At 54.4% G+C, this 22,934-nt stretch overlaps 9 protein-coding genes across 9 annotated transcripts; 3 read left to right on the top strand and 6 right to left on the bottom strand.

Moving 5' to 3' along the window:
* Positions 1 to 13: 13 nt before the first annotated feature.
* Positions 14 to 1,156, bottom strand: DL89DRAFT_313367 (NADP-dependent alkenal double bond reductase P2-like protein; the record flags this gene model as incomplete). The annotated part of the gene is made up of 1 exon (XM_040891005.1): positions 14 to 1,156. One exon carries the CDS (start codon positions 1,154 to 1,156, stop codon positions 116 to 118), a length of 1,041 nt encoding a protein of 346 aa, XP_040744760.1. The 3' UTR covers positions 14 to 115.
* Positions 1,157 to 5,816: 4,660 nt separating this feature from the next.
* Positions 5,817 to 9,231, top strand: DL89DRAFT_313338 (heavy metal translocatin; the record flags this gene model as incomplete). Its single annotated transcript, XM_040891004.1, has 9 exons — positions 5,817 to 6,856; positions 6,897 to 6,927; positions 7,004 to 7,360; positions 7,426 to 7,593; positions 7,625 to 7,940; positions 7,975 to 8,449; positions 8,508 to 8,738; positions 8,843 to 8,915; positions 8,959 to 9,231. The coding sequence occupies exons 1-9, from the start codon at positions 6,231 to 6,233 to the stop codon at positions 9,229 to 9,231; spliced, it is 2,550 nt and encodes an 849-aa protein (XP_040744759.1). The 5' UTR covers positions 5,817 to 6,230.
* A 419-nt stretch (positions 9,232 to 9,650) lies between these two features.
* On the top strand, positions 9,651 to 11,050 carry DL89DRAFT_266251 (uncharacterized protein). The gene is given in 5 exon segments (XM_040887019.1): positions 9,651 to 9,878; positions 9,902 to 10,011; positions 10,049 to 10,778; positions 10,912 to 10,991; positions 11,001 to 11,050. 4 exon segments carry the CDS (start codon positions 9,674 to 9,676, stop codon positions 10,989 to 10,991), a joined length of 1,125 nt encoding a protein of 374 aa, XP_040744758.1. The 5' UTR covers positions 9,651 to 9,673; the 3' UTR covers positions 11,001 to 11,050.
* Positions 11,051 to 11,444: 394 nt separating this feature from the next.
* On the bottom strand, positions 11,445 to 13,454 carry DL89DRAFT_122255 (uncharacterized protein). Its single transcript, XM_040883221.1, has 2 exons — positions 12,031 to 13,454; positions 11,445 to 11,946 (listed from the first exon to the last, which is right to left on the bottom strand). Exons 1-2 carry the CDS (start codon positions 13,084 to 13,086, stop codon positions 11,509 to 11,511), a joined length of 1,494 nt encoding a protein of 497 aa, XP_040744757.1. The 5' UTR covers positions 13,087 to 13,454; the 3' UTR covers positions 11,445 to 11,508.
* Positions 13,455 to 13,558: 104 nt separating this feature from the next.
* Positions 13,559 to 13,876, bottom strand: DL89DRAFT_206247 (ankyrin; the record flags this gene model as incomplete). The annotated part of the gene is made up of 1 exon (XM_040884088.1): positions 13,559 to 13,876. A coding segment is annotated over one exon (318 nt), but the record flags the coding sequence as incomplete, so codon positions are not given.
* Positions 13,877 to 16,121: 2,245 nt separating this feature from the next.
* Positions 16,122 to 16,565, bottom strand: DL89DRAFT_256281 (uncharacterized protein; the record flags this gene model as incomplete). Its single annotated transcript, XM_040885434.1, has 1 exon — positions 16,122 to 16,565. The coding sequence occupies one exon, from the start codon at positions 16,563 to 16,565 to the stop codon at positions 16,122 to 16,124; it is 444 nt and encodes a 147-aa protein (XP_040744755.1).
* Positions 16,566 to 18,329: 1,764 nt separating this feature from the next.
* DL89DRAFT_256280 (uncharacterized protein) lies at positions 18,330 to 18,809 on the bottom strand (the record flags this gene model as incomplete). The annotated part of the gene is made up of 1 exon (XM_040885433.1): positions 18,330 to 18,809. One exon carries the CDS (start codon positions 18,807 to 18,809, stop codon positions 18,330 to 18,332), a length of 480 nt encoding a protein of 159 aa, XP_040744754.1.
* A 1,384-nt stretch (positions 18,810 to 20,193) lies between these two features.
* DL89DRAFT_266248 (uncharacterized protein) lies at positions 20,194 to 20,691 on the top strand (the record flags this gene model as incomplete). Its single annotated transcript, XM_040887018.1, has 2 exons — positions 20,194 to 20,498; positions 20,541 to 20,691. Coding segments are annotated over 2 exons (456 nt in total), but the record flags the coding sequence as incomplete, so codon positions are not given.
* Positions 20,692 to 20,886: 195 nt separating this feature from the next.
* On the bottom strand, positions 20,887 to 22,754 carry DL89DRAFT_256279 (uncharacterized protein; the record flags this gene model as incomplete). Its single annotated transcript, XM_040885432.1, is given in 6 exon segments — positions 20,887 to 21,052; positions 21,099 to 21,354; positions 21,410 to 21,535; positions 21,615 to 21,691; positions 21,711 to 22,284; positions 22,322 to 22,754. The coding sequence occupies 6 exon segments, from the start codon at positions 22,752 to 22,754 to the stop codon at positions 20,887 to 20,889; spliced, it is 1,632 nt and encodes a 543-aa protein (XP_040744752.1).
* Positions 22,755 to 22,934: the final 180 nt, after the last annotated feature.

Raw genomic sequence — 22,934 nt, 5'->3', positions numbered from 1 at the left:
ACATATCCAATGCCTGGAATGCGAATGCCTCAATATCAATGTCGCACTTTTGTGCCATCGCTGAAGTGGTATGTTAATATTAGTGTTTCTTATTCAGGAATCACGAAACACTGTTCTACACCTTGACAACGCTCTTGCCAAAGCTCTTGCCGTCAAACAGGTTCAGAACTGCCTGAGGAGCGTTCTCCAGACCAGTGGTCTCATCGATGCGGTACCGAAGCTTGCCTTCCTTGTACAGTTTGCCAACTTCAGCCATAAACTCGTCCTCAGTTGGCGATCCATAGTACTTGCCAACAAGTATACCCTGGAAAGTAGCAGTTTTGGTCACGATGTTGAAAGTGTTCTTGAGACCATATGCCTCATCAGCCGACTTGACGTTGTACTGGGAAATCATACCACAGGAAACAATGCGAGCACCAGTATTGATGTTAGCCAGAGTAGCATCGAGGAACTCGCCACCGACGTTGTCAAAGTAGATATCAATGCCCTCAGGAGCAGCCTGCTTGATTGCCTCGGTGAAGGTTCCGCATGTCTTGTAGTTGAAGGCAGCGTCGGCACCAATGCTCTTGACAAGTTCAACCTTGTCGTCTGAGCCAGCAACACCAACAACCCGCAGACCACGAGCTTTGGCAAGCTGAACGACAATCTGGCCAACAGCACCCGACGCCGAAGAAACGAGGATGGTCTCACCAGCCTTTGGCTTACCAATCGTGGTCAGACCGACAAAGGCAGTGAACGACGGCATACCAAAGACTGTAACGAAGTCACGGGCGTTATCCATAGTGCCGGTGGGAAGTTTGCGCAAAGTACCTGCATTCACAACCGACTTAGTCTCCCAGCTCGCGTTCGGGACAGCAACAATGTCGCCTTCAGCAATGCCAGTGCTGGTTGCTGCCTCCACAACAGCAACACCAAAGTTGTAAATCGGCTCATTAAGCTCATAGCGGGGGACGAAGCTGTTTGTAGCGCCGCTCAAACGGCCACGCTGGTACGGATCAACAGAAAGATAGAGGTTGCGGACCAAAACCTGGTTCTCCTTAAGTGAGTCCTTAGTGGGGGCCGGGGCGGACACGACCTTGAAGTTGTCGAGGCTCGGGGCGCCGTTAGGTGAGTACTTGTTGGCCAGGACGCGAGTGATGAGGTCAGAAGACGACATGATTTTAGACTGATTTCAAGGGCCTGCTAGAATTCTGGTGAAAGTATAGGCTATGGATTTCTTGGATAGAGACTTGACGCGCGCCAGCTGCGCTCATTTTATAGCCGCGCAAGCAACTTCAGTATTTTATGAAGGGTATTAATAATGGACTGCGCGGAGTTTCTGTGTGTCCAACATAGCCGTGATAGCCCTTGGATTTTGGTTATTTGGACCATACCTTCTTACTCAGCAAGGGTGTCACTGGGAACCGAAACAGCACGGCCTGGTGGAGTTCCGCAGGTTGACAAAGAAAATAGTCACTGGTTGGGTCGCACTGTAGACCGACGGTCCTGATCACTCCGGGTTCGTGGGGGTTGTCCAAAAAAAATATTTGCTTATAAATAAGATTTTATAGTCCAAAAAGTGTTCGACCGTCCGCTAGAACCTTTTGAATTGGTTAAAAATAAAGCTCTTTTAAGCTTCAACACGAATTTGGGTGACTTGCTCTGTAAACTCCTTTTGATCCTGTGCGGCATCCGACCTCATCGGTGAAACCAGGGTGACAAGTTGTTATTGTAATGGTCACAGGTCTCCACTGGATATCTCCATTGGCTCAGCGCAAGAGCTGCTCTCATTGTCGGCCGGCCTGATAACCTCCATGGCGTCATCATGGTGGTCATCATCGGCTGCGCAACACTTGGGATGTTTATTTATGAGCACCTATTGATTAAGGCCATATAGATCTTCTAGCGGTCTTGCAATATTTGTGGGTTTATTTTACAAATTAATTTGTCTTATGAACATGCGTAAGCAGTAGTATTTGGGCCACAATGGACCCAGTCTGTATAGACTGATTCAAGAGACTGTATCAGTGCTAAGGGCCCCAAGAACCATGCAAGCCAGATCATTTTTAATAAAAAGTTCTTATTGCTATGCATCTGCAGTACAGCAAAACTGAACAGCATCGTTTCTCTTCTTACTTGCCTATTGAATTTCTCAAATGAATATTACCCGCAGCACTACTGTCATAAAGACATCACTTGGTGGTATTGGCTTCCGTGATTCTATGTTGCCCCGCCTAGAGCAATTTGTGCACAGTGCCATTATCATCAAAAAGCATACATACTTGCTTGCACGATGGATATTACTCCATCAACTAGCTGACGATTATGCCTTTGACCCTGCAACATTTGTAAAAAAGGGGTTTTTTCGTTCCATTTATTTATTCATTTATCGCAACCTGAAGGCGAAGACTGTCATATCTGCCGAGGATTTCGTTAACCGGAAGGACAGGTCAGAACTGTCGAGCGCAGATTTCGGTGATGTAGTTAGATATCATAAATATGATTATCTATTACATACTGGCGATATCAAGCTACATGGCGTACGTGAAATGAATCAGGTGGCGACATACATGGATACTGAGCTGATGACAGCATACAAGAACAACATTGTGTTGCACTATGGCACTTGCCTACAGCGGATTCTGGCCAAATTGATTGATATTCGCAGCCGCAAAAACACACTGCACAGTACAATGGGCAATGTGTTCAAGGCTGAGTTCAATAATGCATGCCAAGTGTATATTTATACACCTGCACAGAAGCTCCGCCAGGCAGTTGGCTCTAGGCACCCTGATCTCAGTGTGCTCACCCCACCGATGCTTGCAATCTACAACAAGCTGGCACCAGTCCTTAGTGCCTATGATGCCAAGTACAGATTCGCCAAAGACAGCCGATACTATGATGCCAAGGTAAATCTACTTAAGCATCTGCATGCATACATTCGCCTATGCCAGATTACTGAGAATGAGCAGCTTGGCAAGTCTCTCCCCAATGCTTGCCTCTGCGGACATCATGGACCCCAGGCCATGTGCGCTTAGACAAGCAAATAATCAAGCAGGTGTTTGTTTCGAAAACACGTGAGGAGGTTACCAAGATCAACGCAGCAAAGAGGGCAGCAACAGAGGCAAGGAAAGTAGCAGAAAAGGGCGAAAAATTGGCCAAGAAGGCTGCACGCGAAGCAGCGAAGATGCCATCAGATGAAACAGAGGCCACTGCAGCAACTGCAGCAGTAGCGGCTGATTCGCTTGCTGCTGCATCGGCGGCAGCAGCAGCAGACACTGTTGCAGCACTTAACAATGCATATGCACCAGCACCCCCAGTCTGTGCACACGACCCGGTCCAAGGGATCACACAACCTGTGTGAGATGTGTGGGGCCGGGTTGCAGATCTAACATCAAAGCCATTTAAGGCGCATGGTGATAGAAAATTCCACGGAATGGCAACAACAGACGGTATAACGATATGCATTTTGTTGCAAGACAAGATATCCAAGGCTGATGGTGCAGTAGATGCTGATGGTGCAGGAGGCGATGCTGCAGGAGGCGATGCTGCGGGAGGCAATGCTGTGGGAGGCAATGCTACAACTGACTGTTGCTATATCCACAAAATCCCACAACCAGAGCTGCAGAATCTGAAAGGCCGCTGTGTATTCATCGATCCAGGTCGGGGCGATTTGCTATACATGATGCACGAAAATAGCAGCAATGGGAAAGAGGGTGAAAAAATGCTCTACCGCTACACACGGTAGCAGCGCAATAAGGAGCTCAAGCTGCGCCACTATGACAGGATTCGTCGGGCTACAAAGGATCAAGTCCCAGAAGATGCTGTCCGCAGAGCAGAGGCAGAGCTTTCCAAGCACTGCTGCCAGACCCTTAGCCCAGCAAAATTCCGTGCCTACGTTGCTGCCCGTGCATCTGTGCGGTGTATCCTAGCACCGTTTTATGCCAACACGATGACAGCGCGAAGGTTACCAGAGCAGCAGCTCACTAAGTCAAACAAGCAGTACCAGAGGCGCTGGAAGGTCCATCCAGGTGTCAGTACCAGTCCCAAGGTGTACCCGCTTCACTGCAAGCTGCGCCTTGATTCATTCATGAACCAGGCCTGTGCAGACCACAGGCTTGTCGTGAAACTCCGGAGCAAGTTCGGTCCAGATCCAGTGCTGATCATGGGCAATTGGAGTTTGCCGATGGCCCGGCACCATGCGCCGATTCGTGGCAAGGGATGACGTGACAAGTTCAAACGCCATGGCTTTGAATTCTATCTGATCGATAAATTCCGGACATCGTCGATGTGCCCGTTCTGCTGCGAAAAGTCGCTGCAGACATTCCGGCATGTTCCCAACCCGGGACCCTACCAGAGATCGAAGAACCCAACTGTAAAGTGCCATGACCTTCTCCGCTGTACAAGCAAGTCATGTAAGCGGGCCATGGCACAATACAGGCGAGCCTATTCATCTCGGTTCTTGAACTGCGATATCGCAGCAGTTCTAACTTCAGGCTCATTTTCCAGTCACTCTGTGATTCAGGCGGTATTCCTGAACGGTTCCGTCGTTCTACGGCCATTGCTGCCGATGCTTCTGGCACCACTCCGGCAACAAAGAGGCCGCGCAAGAGGCGTGCAGCAGCAGGCGATTCTGTTGCCAGCAGCAGCAAACCAGCGCTGAAGCGCCTGCTCTGAGCAGACCATCAAGATAGGAGATGTCCATGATCGCCATTGCACCAGCAACCATCCGACACATTCAAATGACCGGTTCGCCATGATGCTTTTATCGACGTGTCAACCCATGCTGACTAGCAGCCGAGCTCGCATCGCGAGCAGAGTATTTCTAGTATTAAAATTACAGTGGCGCACTTGCCAGATTCATCTGATATTCTAGGGATGCTGAACTGCGAAAAGCTTCATATATGAGACCGTGGGCAGGGAGATAGAGATAAACCTAGTTTAATGGCCTTCCAGGTCTGTTAGATTGCTGCCAGATATAGGAAGAGCCGTTGCATAGTTGGAGGAAAGGCTTACAAAATGTGCACTGTTCTGGAGAAGTCATGTATCAAGGCACAAGACTGAGTCTGGTTCACAGGATCAATAGCTGTGGATGACTTGGTCTTGCTGGTTTGTCGTGGCTCTGAGGACAAAATAAAGGTGAACAAGAACATCAGAAACTGCAGAGGAGCAGGAGCTGGTCTACCAGACCACTGGTGTTGTGCCTACCTTGTCTGACATATCCATCTTTGTGTCGCTTTCTGTTTGCGGTACTTCTTTATGCCAGGGTGCATGCGCTGCTGGCTGTGTATTCCAGGTGCTAGGAGAGCTGGCCTTCGTTTTAGGCCACAATATAGTGTTCTGCATTTGTCCAGTTGCGTCAGTTTCCGCTACATTGCTGTTGCCCAGAACAAGCACTGAGGCAATATTGCCCAGGGTGGAGACAATGGAATTTGCAGTATATGAGGGGGCGGAGCTGGTCACAGGGAGACGCACATTCAAGGGAGGTGCCACTTCCCTGTGTCCCAGCGGACTGAGCAGGGAAAAATCGCTCACCTGCATCATGTGGATCGTTTGGCAAGAGGCACACGCATTCTGCGCTGAGCAAACCGGTGGCGAAAACCGCTCAACTTCAGGATCTGCAGGCGCTCGGTGCGGATTCCATGCTTTCTGTTGGTGGGCAATAATGGCTCAATTCCTTCTGGCAGCACAGACTCCAGAAACCAGGGACCTGTGCATGCCTGGCTTTGCAACATCACAATGGTGCCATTTAGCAAGCCATTCACACAGCGTACTTGCAAACCCGCTATATATACGGACGGGTAGTCCCAGCATCCAACATCATCTCCCGCTACACACGCTTTGTATTTCCTCATTCACCAGCCCTTCCTTACACGGTGGCTTTTACTTGTATATTCACAGCAGCACTACCCAAAAAATCATCGCGGTCGCCGTATATTCCCTACGCACCTGCCCTATTGACCATTCGGCAACACCCACTATTCGTCCGCCTTGCTTCCTGTCTAATCGAAACGGCGCAGCAATTGTACGCACGCCACTCTTCTGTGCTTATCTCTAAAAACTCTGTACCCCAGACTGCGCTCCTCGACGAGAGTATTCGACGCAGCTGTCTATAAATCACCCAAGGCTTCCTTCCATCCAGACTAGCCGAGGTGCAAGGGCTTTGCCTATTTCTGCAGATCTACTGCTTTCAACAGCAACTACACCGACTATTGTACCTTACATACACCCCCGCTACAACCCACTCCACCATGTCACTCAATTCAGACAAGCAAACTATCGACTTCCGCTACAGCAGCAGCAGCAGCTGCACTGGGGCTCCAGGTTCGGTGGACCATCATACCGAGACACAGCCCGAGACCGAAACAGTGCTGAGTGTCACTGGCATGACATGCGCGTCGTGCGTCAACAGCATTGAAGGACACATTGGCAGCTTTGACGGCGCCGTCAGCATCAGCGTCGATCTGATGACAGCACAGGCGACAGTGCGGCACTACACACACGCCTTGCCCGTCGCCGACCTCTGCACAGCCATCGAGGACATGGGTTATGATGCAGCCGTGCTGAGCACCAAGACACTGGCTCCTGTCAGCGATGCCACGAAGGCTGACGCCAAGGCGATCCTCGGCGAGAGCGCAGTCGAGTCGTGGTTCAATGTCGAGGGCATGACGTGCGGGTCATGCGTGGCGACCATCACATCTCTGCTCAATGACCTGCCGGGCGTGGAGGCTGCCGATGTGCAGCTTCTCACAGCACAGGCGATGGTCAAGCACATTCCGCGCGAGATTGGCGTGCGCGAGATTGCCGATGCCCTGACGGATGCCGGGTATCCAGCGACGCCGCTGGACGGGGCAGACTCGAGCAGCGCAGCTGATCCGTCGACAATGGCCCTGCGGAATCCTCGAGAAGCACCGGAGGCAGGCCATGCTGCGCTTCCTGTGGTCGCTGGTGTTTGCCATCCCCATGCTCATCATCTCCATGATCATTGACATGGCGCTGCCGTCGTCGAAACCCTGTGGCAAAGGCATTCCACCGCAAGGTGTTCCAGAAGTACTCGGTCTCGGTCATCTGCACCTTCTTCATCGCCACAGCCACGCAGTTCACGCTCGGCCTGTTCTTCTACAAGCACGCATACAAGTCGCTGGTGCGTGCCAAGACTGCCAACATGGATGTGCTGATTGCGCTGGGCACCACCGCCGCCTACGCTGGCTCGATCATCAGCGTGGTCTTGCAGCAGGGTGCTGGCGAGCAGTTCTTTGAAACCGCTGTGTTCCTGATGACGTTTGTGTTCCTCGGCCGCTGGCTCGAGGCAATCGCCAAGGGCCGCACTGTCGGCGCTGTCGAGGCCCTGGTGAAGATGCAGCCCGACGACGCCCTGTTGGTCAAGCCCGGAGTCCAAGGACGGTGCCGACGACTTTGCCACGATCAGCTCGCGCCAAGATCCAGCTCGGCGACCTGCTGCAAGTCAACAACGGCATGCGCGTGCCGTGCGATGGTGTGATCGTCCGCGGCAACACCGAGATCGACGAGTCGCTGCTGACTGGCGAGTCGCTGCCGGTGGCCAAGGGCGAGGGGTCGGCAGTGACCGGCGGCACGCTGAACCTGTCGCAGTCGGTGCGGATGCGCTGCAACAGCCATCAACGAGTCGTCGACGCTGGCGCGGATCGTCAAGCTGGTGCGGGACGCGCAGTCGAGCAAGCCGCAGATCCAGGAGGTTGCCGACCGGGTGGCCAACCGGTTTGTGCCGCTGGTCGTCCTGGCGTCGGTGCTGGTGTTCTTTGTCTGGCTCATCATCGGTGCCACGGGGAATATCAAGGCCGACTGGCTGGCGTCGAAGCTTATGGGCGGACTGGGCGGCAAGCTCTCGCACACCGACAGCATGGGACATATGGACGATGCACCGCCGATGAAGTACCCGATCTTTGCGCTCCTCAATGCCATCAGCGTGCTGGTCATTGCGTGTCCGTGCGCGCTGGGACTGGCAGGCGCCGACAGCGATCATGGTCGGCACAGGGCTGGCCGCTCGCATGGGCATTCTGGTCAAGGGCGGCGGCGCTACGATGGAGGCTGCGAGCAAGATCGACATCGTCGCATTCGACAAGACCGGCACCCTGACCATTGGCAAGCCCGCAGTCTCGGACCACTTTATCGAGCAGTCGCGCGCTGAGGCCATTTCGGGCTGGCTCTATGCACACATTGTCGAGATCGAGTCGCTGAGCAGCCATCCGCTGGCCGCCGCCATTTGTGCGTATATCCGCGAGCACACGCAGTCGGACTCGGTGCGTGCGCAGCTGCTTGAGCACCAGGAGCTGCCTGGCCGCGGCATGCAGGCGACTGTCGAGCTCCCAGCAGAGATTGCCCACGCGCTTGGCTGGACTGGAGTTACCACTGCCCATCTGCTTGTTGGCAAGGAGGCGTGGGCCAAGGAGGAGGGCTGCCTGATGGACGTCCCCATGGGCACACGCGCGCAGTGGGCCTCCAGTGGCTACACATCGGTTGCTGTTGCATTGGTGCCAAGTTGGCCGCAGCATGCGCGGCAAGGTCGTCGCAGCCTTTGCGCTGTCCGACCAGGTGCGTCCGGAGTCGCGCGAGGTTGTGCGCCAGCTGAAGCGTCGCGGAATCGAGGTCTGGATGATCTCCGGCGACCAGCAGGCGGCGGCCAATGCCATTGCAGCACAGCTCGGTATCGACCATGTCATGGCCGGCGTTCTGCCCGATCAGAAGTCCGAGACCATCCGCACGCTGCAGCGCCGTGGCAAGTCGGCCGATGATGCGAGCGAGAGCGACTTCAAGGAGGGGCAGTCTGTGAAAGCCTACGTCGTCAGTTGCTGCTCGCCTGTTTGGTCGCCTGAGGGGACCACAGAAGCGCCCGTTTGCCAAGGTCGCCATGGTCTGGCGATGGAATCAACGACGCGCCGGCGCTGGCGCAGGCTGATGTTCGGAATTGCTGTGGGGTCAGGCACGGCTGCTGCTATGGAGACGGCGCCGGCGCTGCTGATGCGGCCGACGCTGCTCTCGCTGCTGACACTGCTCGACCTGTCCCGCATTGTGTTCCGCCGCGTCAAGCTCAACTTTGTGTGGGCGTCCATGTACAATGTCGTGTGCATTCCGATCGCAGCAGGCATCCTGTACCCAGCCATCAACCGCGGACTGCCACCAGTTATCGCTGGACTCCTGATGATTGCCAGCAGCCTGACGGTCATGATGAGCAGCCTGTCGCTGAAGCTCTTCCGCGAACCAAAATACAACTGAAAATATCTTTATTATTTATCCATGCTAGTTAATGTATTCCATTGCTTTTTGCTTTTTGCTTTGGGCTGGCCTGTGGTTAGAAATGGCCTTTCCAGTGCCCTGGGACTTCTTGTTGCCCCTGCACCCCATGCGCTTCTTGTCCACACCCGTGTCGTCCTGCCAGAAGGCATTGCCGCCACCGGCTCTCTTCACGACCTGACCGCCGCGCCCAGCACACGCCAGGCAAATCGATATTCACGGCTTTTGGCAGCGTTTGGAGCGGAGAAAATCCGATTGCTTTAGGAGATAGGATTTGCATCCCCAACTATTCACCTGAAATGCCTCACACTGATCCTCCTGTTTTTGCGCAGCCACTGGCCTGGATTTTGGCTATAAAGGTCCGCAGCATCTGGAGTCTCTCTCACTTTCCTTCACCCCCATCTCCTTTCTCTGTTTTAGAAACATGCTACCTCACTGGAGTATCCGCGCCTACGTCCCGAAGCATGTCAACCGGGACAGCATTGTCAGGTGCTTCGTCGACAAGAACACCGAGTTCATCGATGTGGCGACCGAGCAGGAGGCTGTTGACCTCGAGGCGGCTAACAAGGACCCGTTCTTCGTCTTTGAAGAGGACCACTTTATCTTCCACAACTCACCCGAAGGAACAGGTCAAGTGCAGCTACTGGTCCAGGAACTGTATTACTCAGCTGGTCCACCCAAACTATGACGGGTCTCTGGAATAGATACACTCGCGAACAGGATGGATTGAAGACAGCTACAACCCCGGCAGTTGTCTATTTCGTCCCGACTGGCTCTTCCATTGATCCCCCTAGTGGAGGTACCTGAATTCAGCAGCGTTCTGGTTTACTACGACAATATCGATCTCGGGGATTTCGTGCAGACCGTTAAAAGGATGGTCAGCTGTTTCCAAGGATTGTTTGTCGTGGCATATGACAACAAGTTCAAGTGTGTTGAGGCGGAGGATACCGACAACAGCATGGATGTCTATGCGTGTGGTATTGGTGCTTTCCTCTTAAAAGCTTGGAATAAGCCAGAGTATATTAGAAAGTGCGCTAAGCAAGCGCGTTCTATGAAAGAGCATGGTTTCAAGCGCCTACCTGACGGACAGTTTAGACTCAAAGACTATCTCGGTAACGAAGTTGTTGATGGCGAACAGTTTCGGCTGACCAGAGATATCAATAGCTACCATTCGTACTACGCGGACGAAAATCGACATGATGACGAACCCAGCTATGCAGGAATAGACATGACAGATGCCTATTTGATGATGTACCCAGGTGATGACTCGATCTTTACCAGCGAGACAATCGACGACATTGTCTATATCAAGTTCGATAACCAGTATCTCCACTACAAGCAAAGTGGTGATTTTGATATAGGACTTACACCAGAGCTCCCAAGGAAGAAAGCGCGGCTGCATTTTCAGCACGACGGCAGCGCACTGATCCTGGCCTACTGGGATAGGTCTGGATATGGCTTTGAGGATTGGATTGATGATCGCATGGGATACATAAACTTCGCACCTTGGGAATTCACAGCTGACATGGGTCTTTCCATTAATTCTCCATCTTGTCAAGTTATAAAGTAGTTAATTGCTTTATGTGAGTAATTTCCTTGTCGGTGTGGTTATGAATACATGCGTGGGCTTTGATATTGGAAGTGTATTAATAATCAATTTAGCGCTTGTAAAAATAAAAAATTATGCAAAGGGCACCATATCCCGACGCCGCACCGCATGTTTTGAGGTTACGAGCTATTAAGTTTGGTTCGGGCTGTAGCACCCAAGTAAAAGAGAATATATTGGAAAAGGAGACAGACCAAGGCAGTCTTGAAGAGATTAATAGGGAGTTGGCGAAAAAAAAAAGGAAGCAGAGAGAACAGACCGGATGACTGGACCGATTCGAGAATAAAGGGAAGGATAGGAAAAGGGCGAGGAGAAGTAATATAATTTTCTGATAGGTTCTGGCACCACTATGGCAACGAAGAAGCCGCTCAAGAGAGCTGCTGCAGCTTCACGCGATTCTGCTGGCCAGCAGTGGCGAACCAGCACGGAAACACCCGCAGTGAGCAAGCCATCAAGACAGGAGATGCCCATCATCGCCATTGCACCAACAACCATCCGGCACGTTCAAATGACTGGTTCGCCATGATGCTCTTATCGACATGTCAACCCATACTGACTAGCAGCCGAGCTCGCATCACGAGCAGAGAAATTCTAGTAACATTTACAATAAACAAGAGTCGAGTTGGGGAATGGCAAATGGCCACTATCACACTTCAAGCCCTCTTGCCATCTACAAACGCGGTGTAGTTTCGATAGTGCAGCTTCATCGCGTACTTGAGCGGCAGCATCTTCTGTGGGCCATTCCACACTGGGCAAGACTCTTTGGGTTTTGATTCCTGAGCCAGGCTGGCCATGCGCCTCAGCTTTACTCCTGCAGGCGGCGCGCTTGCCAAATCGTCACCAGTTGCAGGAGTGTCGACAGAGCTGTCGGTACCGGACGCCAGGCTGTCAATGTCGAGGGTGAGGGTGATAAGATGCTTGCTCACTTGCGGATAGTCACGCTTGATGATTTCGACGACCTCGTCCAGTCTGACAAAGGACAGGCTCAAGGCAATAAAGCGCTTCTTCTCGTGCAACGTGAACTGGCTGACGATCTCGCTATCAGCAGGGTCCTTCGAAGAGCCATCAGTGGTGGGCTTCCCCGACAGCGGCTGCCTGTCCGATGTGTTGTGGAGATAGCGCATATTCGACACAAACATGTCAGCCAGTGGCCGCCACAACCGTTCCTTCTGCGCCCCGTTGATCTGTTGCCGGTGCAGGTGTGGGTATGCGACAAACAGCGGATTGCACTCGGAGGGTCGCTTACCGTCTGCCCCAACCTTGGTCTTGGCCTTGGTAGAGGATGGTGTGTAGATGGGCATTCCAAGCAGTAGGCGAATCTGCAGATCGACGACATAGTAATCAAGCATGGGCACCGACTTTTCTGATGGCAGCTGAATCGTGTACAACGGAAGGTACCTGATGGCCTGAGCTGCGATTTTCGACGGTGTCATCGGAGAAGAGCTCTGCGGGTCTGCATCTTCGACAATAGTCCGTCCGCCCTCGGTGTGGCCGTGCTTTGAGCGATGCTCCTTGCGCACATTGCTGTTACCACGGGACGGGCTTCTAATTGCTGACTCCCTGTTTCCAGCAGACAGCGGTTGCTGGTGGGTCGATGATGCAGAAAGCGGCTCACGCTTGATCTCCACCGTGGGCGAGCTGGTTGTCGAATGTGTGGGCTCAAACAAGTTGCTTGGGGTGATGGATCTCCGCTCCTGGACAGTACCATCGACCGTTGTAACAATCACGCTGCCACTTGTGGCCTCGACAGTGCTCACTACGCTGGTGCTACCACTGGTATGCTCAGCAGTGTGCCTAGGACGCTTGGCAACAGGCGGTAGGTTACGTTCTGTATGTCGGTTCTGGCGTTTCTGCATTCGTGAGCCAGTGACATCATCAGTGCCATCGCTGACAGGCCACTCCTCCTCGTCATCGTCGTCAATAATACGCTTCTTCTGCGGCCGGGTGCCTCGTTGCTTGGGGGATGTCTTTGAGCTGGTTGTCGCACCGTTGCGGACAAGCACTCCATCGACCTCGTAATCTCCGCCAGTGGCTGCATTTGACATCTTGCTCTGGCGTGCATCGGCCTTGGTTGGTGACATCGAAGAGCCACCTCCATCTTTGCGAATCCGCGGCTGCCTGGTATTGGGAAGCTCGCCTGACAACCGGCGCTTTTGCCTGGGCTGATTCTTCTTCTCGAGCTTCTCGAATGCACCCATCAGTGCCTGCAGCTTGCGCTCGTCGCGCGACATCTTTGTGGAATTGGCTGACGAAAAGTAATAGTTGACTTGTGGCTTCTCGGCCTCCTCGCGTAACCGCTGCAGAGCATGAATCTCGCGTTTGTGAGCACCTGCTGATCCACCTTTGCCTACCTCACTGGAACCATTGGCGCGAGATGACGACGTTTGGTCCTTCGCGCTGCTTAGTAGGGCGGGGCGATGATGTCCTGGAGCGCTTCTTCCCTAACAGTTTGCCATCGATCCTCGATACCTCAGCGCTAATAGGGCTATCTCGTCCATCAATGTCGACCTCCACGTCCACTTCGGCACTCACGCTTCTACCTCTGACGCTGTCGATACCACTGGCGCGCTGTCTAGACAACCGCGAGATGCGCTTGCCCTTGTCAGGTTTACCAGATTTCACCAGTCGTCTGGTCTGCCGTTTGCGAGAATGCTTGCGCAAGAACTCGTCGATGAGTTCCAGGACCTCATCCTCGTCCTCAGCCATGTCTATAGGTGTGACTCCCTTCGAGTTTTTGAGCATCGGGTCCGCGCCGATTGTTAACAGACTGCGCACCACATCAACATGGCCGTTCGCACAGGCGTCATGTAATGGCGTGTCCCCGCCGAACCCTTGCACCGCATAGTCTGCTCCTCGGCGTAGCAGAGCAACAACAACAGGTCCGTGGCCTTCAAGTGCCGCCTCATGCAGCGGTGTCCAGCCAGCATTGTCTTTCATGTTGATGTCTGATCCCTGATTCAACAGCGAAATGACCTGCTCCAGATCGCCCGCATTGCAGGCTCGGTGCAACTTGGCTTGCCCCGCCTTGTCACGGATCGAGATGCCTCGCTGCGTCTTGGCTGTGTCGGTGAGTAGCCGCGCGATCTTTTCGTTTGTGCATGTGTCCAGGGGTGTCAGCTGTCGCGAGTTAGCTATATCTGTGCGCGCTCCGTGCTCAAGAAGCAGACGAACAGCACGAATATCGTCTCCGGCAACTGCCTGGTGCAAGGGTGTTGTGCATGACCGCATGGTAGTTGCGTTGACATTCGGATATGGCGAGTGCAGTTGCCGTCTCAGCCGTGTCGGCGCCCTATCCGCCTCGCTGACAGGTCCTCCCACAGCCCTGGCCGCGCCATCTTGGCCGACGTCACTATTGGGCTCCGAGTCTGATGGCGGCAATGTGATACGAATCGGGGGGTTGAGCAGCATCTCCAGAGTCTCAGAGTCGCAGAGCTTTGCCACAACATGTAGTGCGGTCCAGCCCTGAGGATCTGAAATGTTTATCGAAGCGCCACGAGTCAGCAGCTTGCGGCAGGTCAGCGTGTCACCCCTCGAGGCAAAGTACACTAGCTGCGGCACACCACGGCCATCCGCTGTGTCAGGAAAGTCATACCGGATCTTCCGCCGCTTCCCTTGCCTTGTGCTTCCTCCGCTGGGTGTCTTCTGTTTGGTCGTCTGTACGCACAGTAGCTGGTGTTGATTCCGGTACTGCGGTGTGCTTGCCATTACTGCCCCCGGCATCAGACTCGCGCTTGACAACCACGTCGTCAGGTGACATCCGAGAAAAGGGCTCTTCATGCGATTTGTGCTTGCTCCTTTCGCCGCTTCTTCAGCTTGCTGCTGGGCTCATTGGCACGTGTCATGCTGCCGCCCGTATCGGCATCATCCATACCGCCATCATCGTCGTCATCATCTGCAATCACCTTGCGCCCACGATGTACAAGCCATGCGGATGGGCTTTCGTCTCGTGTTCCGCTCGGGGTCCTGTGCACACCACCCCGCCTTGTGCCACCACTCTTACATACTTCTGAGTCATTGTCGACATCCACGTCGACCTCGCTTTCAGAATTAGCTGCTGACTGTGTGTCGGACGTCCCTGGCCAGCATCACTGCTTCGTACAAGCTGGTCGTTGACCCGTTTCGGATAATTGGCCCGTCGCCGCTCTGGTTTGTGCTGTCGGAATTGAGCCCGCCTGTGTCGCTGTCGCTAAACTCGTCCAGACTGCTCAGCGAACCGCTCGACGAGAACAACTCTTCTTCGTCGAACGAGTCATAGTCTGTTGGCTCCACTGCCAGTCGCGCCGTGTTGTGGATGCTGCGGCAATGCGGCCGCGGTTCTGGTTACTACGCTCAGGCGTGCGCCGAGATGTATCAAGCCAGTCGTCGTCAGCTAATACGGTCTCTACTTCTGAGTCTCTGTCCATTTGCTCTACTGCGTTATTACGAGCGAAGATATTAGTAAACAAACAAATGTGGGGCCACTGAAAAATATTGAGCACAGTTCACGGCCAGTCTTCCTGCCTCGGTTCAGCCAAAAAGGAATGAAAGTGAAGGCGGGACTTACCACGAAGAGCCGGTTTTTTTTTCACACTTTACAAACTAGTGGAACAGTGTACGCGCTGCTCTATAAAACCAGTGTGGGCATATACATCTTTTAGCTCACGCATATGCCAAGTGTGAAAGAGACATCAGCTTAAAGGACAGGGCTTACATTATGCGAGTGATAGGCACTGTCTGGGCCTGCTGTTCTCTGTACACGAACTTAAGACCGTTATAGTCGTGCGTATGTTCTGTGAGACAAATTATACTGGGCTACAATGACCAGTGAAATGAATGCGTTGGCGCGCAGAGTAGTTGAGCGGAGCCTGCAGAGGCAATGAAAATACGAAACCAGAGTGTCGGGGGGGGTAGAAGAGTAGTCGGAGTAAGGAGCAGGAATGAGCTTACCACCGACTGCGAGGCGGGGAGTGTATAAACTATGTAGCTGGTGGACACACAGAATTGAGCAAATAAAAAGACTGTCCGTACCTAGAACGACCACGAAATAAGGGGGAAATGCAAAGAGGTGCGTTCAGAATTGAAATACAAAAATTGAAAAGCAGGAAATTGAAGTGTGAAGGGAAGAGAAATTTGGTGAGAAAAAAAAAACTGGCCTCAGTGCTAGTTGGCGTCACGGAGAAAACAAAACAAATCACGTGGCGCCATGATACACAGGTCCAGCGCATTTATTTGACTGTGGTGTTATGGGCAACTAGGAAGGCGGGATGCTCGCTGTTGGGTGAGCGCGTCATGCCGAAAAGGTGGAAAATGACAGCTGCTGCGTTGGTGACTGTGCCGATTCGCGTTCCAGCGTCGCCCGCCGGCGCAGGTGTCTGGGCAGCTCGCCTGCAGCCTGACCTCCCGCAATATTGGCATGCTCAGCTCGCGACCGCCGGGCCGTAGGCGGCTGATCAGTCACTGCCGCCTGCTGATCTTGCTCCTGCTGTCGCCGCTGTTCAGCCTCAAGCCGTGCCCTCTCCGTCAGATCTCGGATCGACCGCAGCCGCATGTAGATGTAGCTGTAATCTATGCTATCCATGGACTCGGGCGGCCTGTGTGCTGTCATGATGTCATCAAGAATACTTGACACACGCTCATTCGGCTCAGAGTCGCTGGGTGAATTATCAGCAGGCTGCTCGGTATGGATGGAATATGCTGGCTGCGTCTGGTGTCCGTAAGCATCGTCAGGCATCTGGGATAGAGGCAGCAAGAAGACTGTCCGCGCTATCTACTTGCTCGAGCGCACTGTGCGAAGGTGTCGCCAGCTGGCGTCAGCGGAGCAATGGCCTGGCCGGCGACTGGATGGCCCGTGGGCGATTGCTACTGGCTACCTGGAGCGACGGGCTGCTTACTGTTGGCTGTATCTCTGCTCGCCGCTCGGTGTTGATATTCCGAAGCCCAACGGCATCCCGGCCATGGCCGAATATATGGCTGATGCGAATCGGATTCCGCGCTGCTGAGCCGGGTGCCGAAGCAGTCGCATTGGCCGATCTAGCCAAGCGCTGCCTATGATCGAAGCGTAGCTGGCGCATCCGACGCAGCTCTGCCACAATACTGTCCCCATGGGGATGATCGATGTTTGCACTACTCGAGCTGTTAGTAACAATGGGACTAGTCAGCAGTCTACTGGGTTCTCGCGTTCTGTTGCCCCAGTTTCGGTTCGTGGTCCGGGTTCCCAAATGGGTTGTGCCACTGGTAGCTGGTAGGGCTACGCACAGTCGCTTGGTCAGCCCCACGGCGTTGCCAGCCAGTGCTGGACTGACTGGTCTCGTTAGGGTCAATCCAGCGGACAGGCGGAACTGCGGGTCCGAGCCGCGCTAGGGGAATCCAGGTGAACCAAACAGTGACTCGGGTGGAGATGCCGACAGCGACATCCGGCGTCTTCTCAATGTCCGTGCTCCAGGCCGTGTTGTCTGTGCCAGCGGCATCCCTTGCTCAGCTCCGTTTGCAGAAGCCATGGTCATCCGAACGGCCTGTATGCGCGGTGCGCAGCCGATCAACCATGTCCCGCAACCGATGAGTGCGCTCGGTGTAATCTTGCGCTTGTGGCATGTCAGTGGCATCGTTTCTGCTTAAGCGACTTCCGTCCTCTAGCCTGCGCTCGGTCACTAAAGCGGCGGGGACTTACTCCACTGGGCCGCATAAACCGGTCATAGAACGATACCATTACCGGCTCTCTAAGCGAGCAAAATCGGCACTCGCTGGTTTCGAGAACCCATGACGAGCACCCACTGCATCGGACAAATTTGCCCAGGAAGCTGGGGAAGTCTCGCGGGAACATTTCCGACCAGGGATCAGCCGACAAGCCACCATCCACACAGGCATCTCCAGGCGCTTTGGACTTGCTGCCAATATTGAGAGCATCAACGATATCCTGCACAGCGAATGCAACAGCAGGGCGGTCCCCGACTGGTGCTCGGCATGTCGGGCAGTTCTTGTGGTGCTCAAGCCACGGAGCCAGGCACGTCTGGCAAAACACGTGGCCACATGCAAGCGTGTGGGGTCGTGTGAAGGTCTCCATGCATATGGCACACTGGAGAAACGTTTCGAGGTGCTTCAGTCTCTCGTTGGTCTCCACAATCTCGCTGTCGCGCACCAGCACCTCGGCCTCCAGAGCATTGACACGCTCTTTCAATGCTGCAACCGTGGCGTCGCTTGTGCTCGTGGTGCGCGTTACAGCAGGCGTATTGCACACAGGGTCGCTGCTGCTGCTGCTGCTGCTGGCTGGCTGGTAAAGCTGTTCTTGCAGGGCTGATAATGTGTCTTGTTTGAGTGGCAGTCAGAGATTTCCCGAGGCAGCGGCATGGCTGCTATCTCACTATGTGGTGTATCAATGCCTGGCACAGCATCAGCGTCCACTACCGACAAGTCTTCCCCAATGCCCAGATCCCCGTCGTACCACCCAAGCGGCGTTGACGTGCGCAGCATCGGTGGGTCGGTGACAGTCCTGGGCGGCTCAATTGCCAGCCCATTTAGCAAATCCGCTAGCAAATCCGCCGAGTGGTCTCCCGCCGTCCTCTCCCGATTCCAGGCCCTCCTGGTTATCTGCACCCACTCCATTCTCGGATGTCATCTGCTGCTGCTGCCGAGAACGGGGAGCCCATGCTGGAGCATATTGCTCGTCAGCGTCGCCGCCACGCACATCATGCAATGTCTCTGCATTGTGTGCGCTGCTGTCATCTGCGCCTGCAAATCCAACAAACACATCGTCGCGGAGAGCCGTGCTCCCACCTGACCTGCGTCTCTTCCGAATCTTCTGCATGCCATAGTGGCGGCACAAATGTCGGGCTTTTCTGCCAGAGTATCGTCCAGCCGGTTCCATACGCCACGTAGATGGCGCACACGTCGTGGAACTGACACCGCCGAATCCTGTGACCCCTGCGCCGAGTCCCAGTCTGTCTCTCCACCCCTTGCATTGCGCAAGCCTGCTGACCATCTGCCCATGTTGTATATGCTGGATTTATCACTGGACTCATCAGACGTAGTAGTATCCGCAGCCTCGGCGCCTGACTCAGGCTGTCCGGTCGCTGCCTTCACTCCAGTACTCGCTGGCCATATCGCCGCCGCTATCGCTGTGGTATGGCAGTGGCGTTGAGCGTGTGATTATATACAAACACGCAGGCTGGTACGTACTGAATTAAGGAAGAGTAAATTGGCAAAATGTACAATACTAAACAAAGCAGGAAAGCCGAGTGCCTGGTGGAAAAGAAAGAAAATCACGAAGGGCTAACAATAGGCGGTTCGCTCAACACACTTATTTTTAGTGTGCGCAATCTGAGAAAGGCGAGCTTTGAATCAAGAAATGGATCCTCGTTGCCGGTACTGCCTGCATTTGTGGACGGGTATCGCGCTCTTGCTGTGCAGCTGCCAAGGCTCCCCGGTCGGCTGCTACCACCAGCACGGCCCTTAGCTAATCGCACATGTGTTGAATCAGACATATCCCGGACGGGGATTAAGCTAGCAGCACAGCCACAAGGGCACTGCCGGTGTAGGGATGCGGAACAAGTGCATCCTGTCATTCTTTTGTTTCCCTCCCTCAGGAATTTCCACGGCGGTGTTCGACAACAACAGAATCGCAGCCGGCACAATTCCACCACTAAATGGGTTCCGACGTTTAATTATATATAACAACCCGTAAACAAGCTGCATTATTTTGTGCTGCACAGATGTGATGCAGCGTGCATATATGATGCCTGTCCATATATGCTATGGGTGCCCGCAGCGGAGGGATCTCACAGGCCGAGCCATCCTTTCTAGCCAAGCACATCCTCTTGCACATTTTGCACAATCTGGAAACCAGGGACGCATGTCTTCTACTTCCTAAGCACTCAAATGGACCCCTGGACAGTAGCATATATTTTGAGCTGGTCGAAAGAATAACAAACATCTCGCAGTGTCATTTACAGCCAGCGCACATTGTGCAGATTCGTGAATGGGTGTTTCCGTGTATGGTGATTCCAGGACAATACTTGGGCGGCTGAAAAAAGACCACTAGTGGCGCAATGGAACAGGAACTTGAGCGCTCAAGAGCTGTTATTTTTGGACACGCAGATATTTTTTACTTAAAGAACGCCTTGCCAGTGAGCGCGCCAGGCATCCTGCACAAAAATTTCCCTTCTTTCACCTCCCCTTTCCTTCTTTCCTCCCTTCCCCTATTCCCCAAAGCGTAGCAAGCACGACTCTTCGCATACCCCCTCCACGTATAAAATACGACCGCAAAACACCTTCTTCCTCAAGAAACATTACAAATCTCGCCAAAACAATGAACTCGCTCATCGCCATCGCTGCCCTCGCCACTGCCTGCTGTCGCCGCTGACAGCGCTGTTGCCATCCCCTCGGCGACCCTGAACCCACAGCAGGCCGCTGCTCTGGCCTCGCTGAGCGCTGCCCAGGCTGAAATCAACGCTGCGGCCGCGGCCCACGTCGACGCGAACCGCGCATCGCAGGCTGCCGCCCTGCACAGCGAGAGCGTAGCTGCCCACCACCAGACCGCATCTGATGATCTGGGTGGCCTGGAGGATGATGTCGAGAGCGCGTCCGGGCACTCGTCGTCCAAGGGTCACTCGAGCTCGAACGGCGCCTCGCAGATTGCTGGCTCGATGCTGGCGGTTGTGGCCATGGCCTGGTGTCGCCATGTTCTAAATTGCTTCTTTTTGCCCGGCGCAAGGTTTCTCGGCTTCAGTCCGTCTCTCCACACCCCCTTCTCGGTAAACTCTTATTCTAATCATCGTTTTTGGCTGTTTCTTCTCGTTTGCGTTGACAGCAACGAATGCAACTTTTCTCCAAAATCTATTCTTGGTCGATGGCGTGCGGTCTGAAGGACGCTGGCAAGGGTGTTCAATGATGGCATCTTGCTTGCTTGATGTACATGATTGTCACTGTCAAAAATAGGCTCCTGCATGTGCAGTGAGACACCCAACCGCACCCCATGCCGCCTCCTTTCCACACTGGCTCTTGGCGAAGAGGCCGACAGAGAACGGCTAATAATCGTTTATTTTTAGGCAGTGTAGTACTCAGAAGGGGCCTTGTACCTTGTCCAGCAGCTCCAGCAGCTCTGCGTTCTGGCGCTTGGTCGACTCGAGCTGGATCGATTGCGATCGCGACCTGGCGTCGGACTTGGCCAACTGCGCGCGCGCCGTCTTCAAGTCCTGCTGTGTCAGAACCAGCTCGTCGTAGATGCTGGCCAAGCTCGTTGTTCGCCTTGCCCAATGTGTCCTCGGCATACTCGCGGAACTTGGTGCTGCGCTCCTCGGCCACCACCACGTCGTTGCGCAGATTCGTGTTGAGCTCCTCGAGCCGCAGATTCTCGGCCATCACCGTGTCAACCCGCTTCTGTGTCTCATCTCGCTCGGCGCTTAGGGCATCGGCTCGTGCTGTAGCCTCGTCCAGGCTCTCCTGCAGCCGGTTTCGCTCGAGCGTCAGCTTGCCTAGCTCGCGGCTGAGTCCGTTGCTCTCGGCTTCTTTTTGCTCCAGCAGCTTTGCTGACGTCGATGCGTACTCGTCCAACATCGCCTGCAGCTCGTCTCTCTCACTCACAAGCTCGTTGATCTGCTGCGATCAGCTCACCAGCGTCGGCAGATGCCTGCTCGCGCTGCTGCCGCATCTCCTCAGCAAACCTTGCTTGTTCCTCAGCCAGTTGTGCTTCGAACTCGCGCTCCTTGGCTGCCATCTGCTCATGGAAAGCTGCTCTCAGCTGCCCGCAGCGCTGCCTCGGCCTTCTTCTCCTGCTTCTCCATGTTACCCGCATAGTCGTCTTTCAGCGCCTGCAAGAGCATCTCACGCAGCTCCGTCTGGCGCTGGATCTTCTCCTCATACTCTCTGCGCACGTCCTCAGCACTGGACTCTGGCTGTTTTGAGGCCGACATGGGCGTATCCATGGCCGTTGGCCTGTCCCTGGAACTCGCCCGACGTTCTGCCTGGTGACAGTGCCTGTGTTTGCGGTGTGTCTGGGAGCGGCATCGATGCAGCAGTCATGAGCTCAGCATCCGACAGTATCTTGGTCGTGACTGTTTCTGCGTGTGAAACCTGAGCCTTTTCGCTGTCTGACAGCCTGACAGCTCCTGTGGGCGCTGGGTGGGTTGACTCGTCAGCCTCCCCGGCAGGCAGAGATGCGCTGTGCACAAACTCCTCCATATGCGAGTCCTGGTGCTCGCCTGCCATGGCGTCCGGTTCTGTTGACCGCTCAAACGCTGCCTGTTCAACCTCGGGTTTAGCAATGCCAACCAGCTTTGCATCGACAGTCTCATAGCCATTTTGATGTGCAGACTCGCGTGCTGCAACCTGCATTGAATCGACCCGCTGTGTCACCTCAAATACAGACTCGGCCTCTTCGCCAAACGACAGCTTCGGCGGCGGCGGCGTATCGTCTCGGCACAGCGACTCGGGCATCGGGATCTGACGCGTCCTCCTGGCTGAAGATCAGGCTCAGCGGCTGTCGCGGACTCACACGCGTCGGCGACTCTGACCGCAGAAACCGCTTCATTGCCGGCGGTGCCCGCGCAGGTGTCTCAATATACTCCATCTCCTCCTGGCGTCTGGCCTCGTCGCTGCCAGGTCTCCTGGGCGTCGCAATATCTGCTCTTGTGCGCTTTACTGAATTAGCCTTTGGGCTAAGCTCCTGGTCATTTGGCGGGCTGGCTGGCAGAAGTGCGGGCGGCGACTGCGCCATGAGGTCGCTGAATTCCCCGCTGCGTCGTAAATTTGCCTCTTCCATTGAGGTGTGTGCCAAGGCGGTTGGTAGGGGTGGGGAAGAGAGAAGGTGAAATGGGAGGGTTGCGGGAAATGCTTCGTGTTCACCACTAGAGTGCAGAGAGCTAAAGTCGTTGCTTTTCCTGTTGCTCGCCGAGAACAACCCCACAGGCCGCACCACGTTATTGTACATGCTGAGGCCCATCGACTCGCGTCGCCGCGGCGGCTCCGTCCGGTACTGCTCAGAACCAGGATGAGGTCGGGTCGTTGTGCTGTGCGTTCAGCTCAATCTCGTGCTGGAGATAGCCTTGGAGCTCGTCGACGCCGTCCTGCATGCTGGAATGTACGATATGGTGCTTGGAAAGTCGTGCGG

The sequence above is a fragment of the Linderina pennispora genome (genome assembly GCF_002104995.1).
Source record: "Linderina pennispora strain ATCC 12442 chromosome Unknown DL89scaffold_4, whole genome shotgun sequence".
In the NCBI taxonomy this organism is placed as follows: Eukaryota; Fungi; Kickxellomycota; class Kickxellomycetes; order Kickxellales; family Kickxellaceae; genus Linderina; species Linderina pennispora.
Note: the sequence above shows the minus strand (reverse complement) of the source record. Positions and strands in the feature narration are given on the sequence as shown.

Bases quoted from the DNA above. Each gene is read 5' to 3' on its own strand.
- DL89DRAFT_266251 (XM_040887019.1), top strand. From the start codon at position 9,674: ATGCTACCTCACTGGAGTATCCGCGCCTACGTCCCGAAGCATGTCAAC. The intron at 10,012-10,048 runs GTCCCGACTGGC...CCCCTAGTGGAG, and splicing joins CCCCGGCAGTTGTCTATTTC to GTACCTGAATTCAGCAGCGT. The intron at 10,779-10,911 runs GTCTTTCCATTA...TAATCAATTTAG, and splicing joins GGAATTCACAGCTGACATGG to CGCTTGTAAAAATAAAAAAT.
- DL89DRAFT_122255 (XM_040883221.1), bottom strand. From the start codon at position 13,086: ATGTCGCGCGACGAGCGCAAGCTGCAGGCACTGATGGGTGCATTCGAG. The intron at 11,947-12,030 runs GCGCAGAAGGAA...TCGGACAGGCAG, and splicing joins ACCGGCAACAGATCAACGGG to CCGCTGTCGGGGAAGCCCAC.